At 33.3% G+C, this 10,480-nt stretch overlaps 1 protein-coding gene across 2 annotated transcripts; it reads right to left on the reverse strand.

Annotated features, from left to right (window-relative positions):
- Window positions 1–4,231: 4,231 nt before the first annotated feature.
- On the reverse strand, window positions 4,232–9,667 carry LOC104228844 (uncharacterized). 2 transcript variants are annotated; one of them, XM_070162493.1, is made up of 3 exons: window positions 9,490–9,667; window positions 5,401–5,534; window positions 4,232–4,524 (listed from the first exon to the last, which is right to left on the reverse strand). In XM_070162493.1, the coding sequence occupies exons 1-2, from the start codon at window positions 9,631–9,633 to the stop codon at window positions 5,430–5,432; spliced, it is 249 nt and encodes an 82-aa protein (XP_070018594.1). In that variant the 5' UTR covers window positions 9,634–9,667; the 3' UTR covers window positions 4,232–4,524; window positions 5,401–5,429. The 2 variants fall into 2 exon arrangements, with proteins under 2 accessions (XP_070018594.1, XP_009779691.1); XM_009781389.2 differs by lacking the exon at window positions 4,232–4,524 and having other exon boundaries at window positions 5,151–5,534.
- Between the last annotated feature and the right edge of the window lie 813 nt (window positions 9,668–10,480).

The raw sequence follows: 10,480 nt of genomic DNA on the forward strand, positions 1-10,480 counted from the left end.
GTTATAAGGTTATTTAAGTCATTTTAACAGAAAAGAGCTTATCGGCACTTTTTTTTATCAAATACTACAACAACTTATTATCAATTTCAGCACTTGTATCCAAACACGTAACTATGTATTTATTAAATCAGTTTCAGCACCTAATGCTTATCAGCTAATCCAATCGTGCTCTTAGAGTTTGTTTGAAAAGCCACCTAGGAATTGAATTTGCGTGTAATTATATAGTTTGACATGTTTGTTTGTCCAAGTAATTACTTGATTAGCATGAAATTGAGTGTAATTGGAGACTTGTAATTACACTCTCCAATTCTCAAGGGAAAAGTGAGAATAGGTAGTAATTACGATATGTAATAACAAGGTTACTTTGTAATTTCCATCGTTTTGTTTTATTTTTAATTTATTTTCTTTATAACTTTTTATTTCTATTATTTTAATTTTTTTATTTTAGTGTTACTTTTAAATTTCTTTTTTAATTTTAAAATATATTTTTCTTTCTATATTATTATCTTTATTTCTCTACCTTTACTTCTTGTGAAATCATGTAATTGCTCTTATATTTTATTTTCTTCATTTAGCGTAACTGCATTATTATTCTAGTTTTTGAAACTACACTTCCTTATATTAGAAATAACGAGTCACTAAAAAACTTGGCATATAATGAGTGTTGTCATTAAAGTGAATTTTACTGTTGAATGAGGTTATAAACTTATTATGTTTCCTAATCTTAAGTTGTATTGGAACTTGTTCTATTATGTTGGAATTTGACATATGTTAAACCAATTTTTTTTATCTTAAAATTGTGTTATATTTATGGTTCTAATTTACTTATTTTAGTAATATTAGCTTGTTATTTCACATTGCATGCTATTTATTTTTTAATTAGAATTAATATATTAATTTTGTCAAACAAATGAATAATGTTATGACATTATGTTTATAAATATTAATTTATTTTATCAAACATTCATTCCCTGATATTCTTACAAAACATATATTTTTAGTTTTTATAATTAATTAAGCTAAATATTATTAGTTTGGATATATATATTATTTTTATAATATTAGTTATAAATATAAGATTACTAATTAATATATATTCAAGGAAAAATATGCATCTTATATACCAAATTTAATATCATCTATACTTATATTATGACAAACAATTGTGTAATTACTACCCTAGTAATTACATTAATTCTGCTTAATGGGTGGCTTTCCAAACATAGCTTTATGTATTTCGACTCCCATTTCACACGCCGAAAAATATTCAAAATGTCAAAATTACTTTTTTCTAACACGTATAAGACTCGTTACTACTACTCATATCTTAAAGGAGGTGCATAGAGTCAGTGATAGAGGGCAGAAAAAAGGGTTTCCACTTTTCAATTGCAAAAACGACTTAGTTGGTGAGGAACTTTGAAGAAGAAAAGCATCTAGTCCAAAAAGACATTCCATGGCACACTTCAAATAGGTTGGTGACATTGGTGCTACTAATTTACTAGCAAAGACACAAACAAAAGGAAATTAATTTGTGGAGGGACAAAGTTAACAGAAGTATTGAATTTACAGGACAGGTAGGTGAAAGTGGAGAAAGTGAAAGTTCATACTACAAAGAAAGAAAGTGGTCCAATTGATTCAAAATCCTAAAGGTTCTTGCTTCATTTTTTTCAAGTCATTACACCTAATTGGTAAATGAAGAAGAAAAACTCTGCTCTATGGGGCCATGCCATTCTCCAGATTCTTGGCATTGCCTTGTATAACAAATAAATTAATCTCTATCTGCTTATCCCATAATTGGTAGTGACATTACCTAACACTCTTGTACTAAAAATAACCATTTCTTAATCATTAATAGTATAATATGGAAAGCCAGAGCGGACTTAGTAAAGAGATTCTCCAACTGTCTTCCAACTACATTGAAAGTTTTACTTTATTAAGCAAGAAAACTATACAACATCTATTGTTGTTTGCCCAAATTGCTATTAAGTCCTTCCTCTTATTCTTCTTCTTCAAATGGAAGAAACATGCACGCTCAGTACACGTGTCCAACATGCGAACAAAGTCCAACCTGGCTGCAACTGACTTCTATCCGTTTTCAAATTACAAACATAGTACTCCATATTCATCTATTTAAAATTCTAAATTCGTCTCTATTCTATACCATCCTATTACGTCAACGATGGTAGATAATTGTGTGCCAAAGCCAAAAGCAAGCAAACTTATAGATTGATACTCACTGACCACTTCTTTTAATCATTTGATTAATGTCTTTATGCAAGCTAAGCAGTAAGAACAAGTTTTGATTTATTTAAGGAGTGATTTAATTGAATGTGACATAATCTCATATTTCAGAAAAAGGTTATAAAGAGTGGGGCACAATCCCTATCAAGAATTGCCAAGTGGGCGTTAAGTGGCAGATGGGCGGCTCACAGTGAAAACTTGACAGGAAAAACATATGTGATTATTATGAATTATTAAGCAAACTTAACAGCAATAGAGGATAGTCAATTTTTCTTTTTGGAAAAACAAAAAAGGGGGAATAAAACAAAACACTAACTTTCAGAAGCAAAATCTAGATATAAAAAATTGCCGACCAGAGTTCCTTGTGACAGTGGTTTAGAATCAGCTAAGGCTGTTGAAGTTCTTCACGTCACCTTATATATACATATAATGTATAATAATTGACATTTCACTATCATGGCTTTACGCATTTCATAGAGGGTGGGAGTCTTAGAATATTTGTATAATTGATATTTCAATGTCATGGCTTTAAGTACTTCATAAAGGGTGTGTGTGGAAGGGCGTAGCATAGAATTTGGTTACGGTCCGGAACTCACTGACCCAACTAACTTGGATTTGTATCGAGTAAACTATTAAAGAGGTAAGCGTTTCATATAAAGAAAAAATTTATTCTTAGAGCTCAAACTCAAGATCTCCTGGCGTAAAAGAATTTCAACCATCCCACTATACTTGCACATGCAAGTGATTTTTTCTTTTAGGATAGGATAGTATAGGATTTGATTGGTTGTGTAGATTGCTGACTGGGGATTTTACATCGTCAATAGCGTAGGCACGCCGTCAGAGTAGACCACAAAAATGAACACAGCTTTTATGGCCTCATTTGGTTAGGACAATTCTTATAGACGAAGAAAGGTATCTATTCCCAGTCCTAGGTGTACAAGGGTATTTTAGTATTTCGACATGGAAAGGTAATTTTGGAACATTGACTAGTTCCAAACCAACCACTTCAAAAAGCTGTACAAATTATTGGTGTTTATTTGATTTATTTCGGTTAATTAGTACAAACAGAGACCAAAATGTTAAAAGATTTCATCCCATTTACTAAAGCCTGAGTAGGTACAATTACCTGGTACCTATAGATAGAAATAATCGACGTATGCAAGTTAACCTGGGCACATACTTCATAAAAGATCAACTTGTGTCTTTTGCCCATTGAACAGAGTATAAGGGCCTTACGCCTCGTGCATATGTGACCAAGATACTGAAAAGAATTTATCAAATTGTACATTTTAGTATTGTCTGATTAATAGTACGTTTGAGCAAGCTTCTTTTAGGCAAAAATATTTTTTTTTCTAAAATTAAGATGTTTGGGCAAGTTTTCGAAACAAAAAAAGTACTTTTGATGTAAAGCAGAAGTAGTTTTTGAAGAGCACAAAAAAGTAACTTATCTCCAAAAGTACTTTTGAGAAAAATACACTTTGACAAAGTTTCAAAAATCAGTTTATTTTAATAAGTGCTTTGTTCTAAAAGTGTTTTTCTCAAAAGTACATTTTATGAGAACCAGTTTGTGTTTGACTAATTAATTTGAAAAAGATTTTTGAGGAGTAACTAGTGTTTGACCAAGCTTTTATAAGGTATTTTTAAATGTATTTTTCTCAAAAGCGTTTTTGAGGAAAAATTACTTTTTCCTACTCCTTCAAAGCTGCTTTTGATTCTCCTAAAAAAGTATTTTTTTTCCTTCTAAAAGCTTGACCAAACAATTTAACTTTGAAAAAAAAAACATTTATTTTTGAGGAAAAAAAAGTAGTTTTGAATTTGGAGAAGCTTGGCCAAATAGGCTATTAAAAGCTTAGGCAAATATTAGTTACTACTCAAAATTACTTTTCAAACTAAGTAGTCAAATACAAACAGGTTCTCGCCTTTTGCGAAAAACAATTCTCAAAATAAGCTGAGATTATAAGCTTGGCCAAACAGGCTATACACTTTAAGATTGAGGGTCAAAACTGGATTGGTTTATACTAGTGTAGTAAAAAGAGAGAGCACAAGACAATGTTAAAGACCAATTCAACTCCGTGGTCTCTCGCCCATCTGAAAGGCTACCTCGATACTAGGGAGCATCTATTGCTGATCACAAAGACAGGCTTTTTGCATGTGGGTAGTAAAATCTGTGATGTAATGTCATGTCCAATACTTTCCTGTTTCTACACCTAAGCCACCGTTCCAGTTTTTCCAAATGAGATGCACACAAGGCAAATACCATAACTGAATCTTGAACGAAACCACCTGGGTGAGAAAGGAAAGAATTGTACATGAAAATGCAATAAGAGGAGGAAGCATGCGCCTGATTCAAAGACATCAAGCTAAAAATTCTTGGAAAAACTGAATTTCAACTACTACACCAGGGGTGACCATGAATACCTTGTCGAACCTATATATGTTTGTGAACTAGACAGGATGTCCGATAATTAGTCGAGGTGCTCAAAACTTGCCCGAATACCTTTAAACAATGGTTAAAATTTAGAAAGATGCAAGGCTCTTTGTGAAGTAACACTAAGGTAAACGTTAAGCCCATTCCAGTATCAAATATGTTAAACCACCCTTTTAATTTTCGTTTAGAAGGAAACTGAAACGGATTTGACAGCCATGAACTTTTCCTAGTTGGATTTCTCTAATATCGTGATGGACCACACTATCCAAACGGAAGATCCAGTATCTTACCTATTTTATGGCTTAGACTCATAAGATTGATTCCCTACGAGTCCATGACACCAAAACCAAATTTCAACATCCATTTCAAACTAAATGGCCAACATTTGCTACTGCAGAGGGACCAAAATACCCTAGCAAAACAATGACGGAAATGCTAGAATGCGCTCCAGGTCATCATCAAACAAGCTTGCGATCAAACACAAACAGAAACACAATAGATTGCATTTGATTAAATTTGTCACAGATTTAAATACTCAGTACAGCTAAGCTAAGAAAAGTATACTTTGATCTAGAGTAACCCATGTAAAAGTGAGACATCCAAATCAGTTCACTTCATACTAACAAAGTAGGCTAACAGGTTAAGCAAAATTCAGGGGTAATACACTAATGTAGGTGACCAAGTGTAATAAAGACCTTGCAAGCAGCTCTGTCACCCACAGTTCATTTTACCTCTTCATACTCGGTCACTTCTTTCTGAGCTAACTCTTACTGGTTTTTAATTGCACATTACTTATTTGTCCAGCATCTACCTCTGTAGTTTCGGATGGAGGTGGTTCAGAACATGCTCTCAAGACAGCTTCATTCTGCAGAAAAAAATATTAAAACCTCTGTATGCCTGACATTTTTTAAAAGATGGGGCTATAATTCCTTATGAAATCTAATTCAAAACACAGATCATTGGGGGAAAATGAAGTTTTATGAGTTCTTCCAAGTCCACATAAAAAACAAAACAAATCATATTCCAATTAAATTAGATCATTGTGAGCAGCAACTTATACAGGTAAACAAATCCCAATATCACAAGTCATAGGGACTTGGAATTCCATTACAGTTACATTCTTTTGGCTGAGAGAAAAGGGAACAGACTACATCAAGCTAAGAAAGTGTTCTCATTTTAGTTCAAAGAGGTTAATTTGAAGGATGAGCCAGACCAAATGAATTTATCAACATGCTTGTGTACAACACTAGCTTTCACAGGTCCATACGCCAAAAGGTGTATAACATCATGCTGATAGAGATGTTGCTAAACTGCATAATGTATGACTTGAGATAATGCAATACAAAAGTTGGCGTTTATCGTTTATCGTTTAAAATTTTGTTGGATGAGACAAAATGAACTGCAAAAAGATTTTAAAAAAGAACGTTGAAAGTAAGTTCTCTTAACCTCTATAACACTGGTTCAAGATGGTACCACCTCACTGAGAAAGACCTGCTCTTTAACAAGGGAAAATGGTAGATGAATACTCACCCTAATGATTGAAGACACCAATATAAGTTGCTCAAATTACTTCCCTAATGGACTTGGCTTGAGAAACTCAAATTGCAATTGCTTACTAATGGAATCTCCTCATAGCACCAAAATAGTAGTATTTAGAAATATGAACTACATGAATGAAGAGAATATATATGACAAAAATATATACACATTATATACTAAATATTAATCACTGGATGACATAATGAACTATTCAAACTATATTGACCTTAGAAGCAGGACTATGTTTTCAATCCTATGAGCATGTTTTAAGCATATGAGCTAAAATCTAATGAGCATATAAATTAAAATATGTACTCAAGTTGAACAATCCCATTCGAAAACCGTCAAACCATGTCAAATATGAAAGGTGAATTCCCGAAAAGCTAATCCACTATCAGTGACTTATTCCAGGTAACCCATTACCAGACTGGACTTTTAGCAAAATCATTTGTGCTGGTTTCCCATTTCCTTGTTCTCCTTTTTTGAAAGATAGGTTTGTTTGGTTTCTCTTGGATTACGTACAGTTAAGATCAAGACCACAAGACACGCCAATTATTCTTAAGTATATCTTCTCTTTCTCAGATAATGGCTAAATGGGTTTGTTTGGTCGCTGCTATGTTGCTCGGACTCGGGTATGGGTACCCGATATGGGTGTAGATATAGAGGTAGGATTCTTCATCACATAAATTTTAGGATTCAGGGATATGGATCCGAGTGCAAATATGGGTGCTGGTATATGGTCAACAAATATATATTATGGCATATATAAGTATATATTTCAATAAACTAAATTGAACTAAAATAAATAAAATTTAATTTTTTATAAGCACATAATTTTTTATTCATAAGATATCTCGTGTAACAGCAAAGCGCTCTCATATTTTATATAACTATATATAGGACATAAACCCAAAAACCAAACCAAATACCCAAACAACCGATACTTCTTGGTAATAGATGTAGACAAAGCACCCAAGGTAAGTTCACGAAATCCAGTGTGGATTCCACATCCATACACAAATCGTGTCAAATCGTGTCAGATCAACACGGGTGCGGCAGAGAGTTTTTGAAGAATTCGAACAACATAAGTCGCTATCATTACCTGAGCCAAAATAAATACATGTTCTTCTGCTTTGTCTAAGTAGCTCATTTAAGCAATTTTGCTTTTCTATTTGTAATTTCTTCTTTGGGAAATCTTACAATACAGTCATCTATCCATTTAAGCAGGATCTGTTAATTGAAAATGACCTAAAAGTATGTATGTATGTGTATATATATAGATATATATACTCTTAAACTGATCATACATTCGAATAGTTTCACAAACAAATAAGGAGAAGAAAGGGTCCACAAACAACATAAAGGAAAGAAAGATTAAATATGCAAAATTTTTAGAAAGTCTTTGATATTATATACTACATAATAAAGACTTTCTTTTGATAAGCAATGGAAAAATATTATAGATGGTAAACTTGCACTGAACCAGTGTTACAAAAGATAACTACAGAATGTGCAATTCCCCTATCAGACCAATCATTGCATCTACATCATGTACAATTGTAAGGTCGCCCCTAGCTGTGGTCAGCTATATGAATCCATACTATCTATATTGATCCATTTAAACCCGTCTAAATCCAATATAAAAAAGTCCTTACGCTCTATTCCTCAAGGTTACTATTGAATGAGAATAATGGCCAGTTTATTAACTTGTTAAAGATAATGCAGAAATTAATTTAGTATTTGTGTTTTTCTGTGAGTCACTAGTCTATTTGAATAAGTCAACTTAGTAGTTCCTAGTTTTAAGGATAGTTGCTAGTTTGTTGGTACAGGTAAATTAGTTTAGGAGATATGGATTTCATGCTTTGTTTGTTGCTGAACTTTTGGGATTCAGTTGCATAAATACAACTGGTTGGATTAATAAAAGACACAAGTTCCCCAATTCTTTCTTCTGGTTCATAACTTGTTTGAATGAAAGTTCTGAGTATTGTTCTCTTGTTAATGCTCCGCCTCTCTTGATCTTGCAGCCAAGCAGAGAAGTGTTATTGTTTCTCCAAACCAGATTACTAGAATTAACAACTATTTCAACCTCATTAACATGAATATTTGATCGTTTTCTATAACCGAGAAATCCCGAGGTCAAGTAGCAAAAGGTTCGAAACTCGGTGAATAATGGCCCATAAATATTTGCATCTTAAGATCATTAGTTCATCAATGCCCTGAAAGATAGTCAACCTAAATTATCATGAATAGGGAAACCAACTCAAGGCCAATCAAACTCAAGAAACCATTAAAAGGATCAAGTAAAGAATGCAAATGAACCTTCTCCAACAACACTCCCCGGAGCCACACAACATCATACAAGAAAAGGACAGCCAAAGATCAATAGGACTGATTTTATTAAAGTAACTAATGGTCTCATGATATTGTTAAAGATGATATTTCAAAGTAAATTTCGACTCTATTAAGTCAATGGAACAAAATCCTTGGAATAAGATGATACAATCGAAAAATTAATTGGTGGCCTGGTGGCAATTGACTTGAGCCTTGGGGTTTGCTCCCTTTCAAGGTCTCAAGTTCGAAACCCACTGGGTGCAAACAATTTCTGAGGGCCATCGGACTGGGTAAAACCTGAATTAACCGTGGTGCACTTGCGGGAAACTCCTTGCTGAGGGCATGTGCACCCCCGGATTAGTCGGGGCTCTTAGAGACTCGGACACCCGGTGCAAATAAAAAAAAAAACAATCGAAAAATTAACTGGAACTTGTTTTGCTCCTTCATTTATATATATATATATATATATTTGAGCAAAAAAAGATTTTCTAAAATTGCTAGGACTAGAAAAAGTGACTTTCTTTCTTCTACTTTTTTGTGGCAATGGTGCTTGGTCCAGCTTGCTACACTAATACCCAAGCTGCTGCTACAACCCACACGAGTGTCAAGTAACCCTGCCAAGTAAGTCCAAACTCATTGCACTTTTGAAAATATGGATTCAGAATTCAGTATTTGTTATAATTTTGGTAATTTTACACATATATCTATGCTCCGTATCCTAAATGAGTTCAACCTACTTAACACATACTCCATCCGCCTCATTTATTTAAAAAATAACCTAAATTATTTACCTCAACCGAAGAAACTAAACTAAAGATCTCCTACATAATGTCATCAACTGAGTATAAAAAAGCATACGCGATGTGAATCAGTATAAAGCCCTAAACTTCTACAAGGAAAGATTCCGAGTTTAAAGAAGAATAAAAGGAAAAGAAGAGTAGGAAGTTGACCTGCCAAACACGGCGAAGACGTTTCTTGGCATTAGCTTTGCGAGTAGGAGTGAGCTTTATTCTTTTCCAAACAAGCCCGCCGGAATCATGCTTCTTCACTATTTCCATTACCCTTGTTCCCCAAAACGCACCCCATGTCGCCATTTTCACTATCTCCCTCGTTCTTTCTGCGAACAGGGATGGGAATTCCGTTTCTTTATTTATACCACGGACTGGGCCTAATATGCCTAGCCCATTTTTCAATCAGCCCAAATAACTTTTCCTTCTTGCAAATCAATGGTTGTAAGTTGGGCTTTTTTTCACTTTTAGTCCGTTCCAAAAACGATTAATATTCAATAGCCGAAAAAGTGTATAAAATTTATATATAACATACAGAAAAACTATACAATATCATTTTTCTTGTAAGTTGTGACATCTTTTTTAACAAAAAATTGCAGAAATATAATACTTTTTGGGATGGTCTTTAATTTTTAACCCCCACTTATGCCATAGGAAGAACTTTTAAGATAAAATTGAAAAGTATTGCCCACATGGCAAGGGAAGAGAAACACTTATTAAACTTAAAGTTTGGAGTATGCAAGAACAAAAATTCAAGACTATTTTGAAAGTTATTTGTGTACTTCACCAATAAATCACGTTTAATGTAACAAAATATAGTCTTGAAATTATTTTGTCCTTATATGTTATGCCCCAAAATTCCTCCGAAAGACTCCGAAGGAGTCGTGATGGAATCTAATTTCTAAAACTAGGTAATCCTAGCGGTAACTGAATTAACGAAAATATCTACTAACATCGAACAATTTCGAAATAGGAATCTCTGTACAATTTATAATCTCAAAACCGATAGTACAAGTCATAAGTCTTTCTAGGAGTAATTATACATAATAAATACATAACTATTCCGGAACAAAAGGAAACAATGGAAATAAATATAATAGAAGGTGACTTCGGAAACTGAGAATGCCCAGCAGGTGTACCTTGAAGTCTCCAG

This window comes from Nicotiana sylvestris, chromosome 11, assembly GCF_000393655.2.
Source record: "Nicotiana sylvestris chromosome 11, ASM39365v2, whole genome shotgun sequence".
In the NCBI taxonomy this organism is placed as follows: domain Eukaryota; kingdom Viridiplantae; phylum Streptophyta; class Magnoliopsida; order Solanales; family Solanaceae; genus Nicotiana; species Nicotiana sylvestris.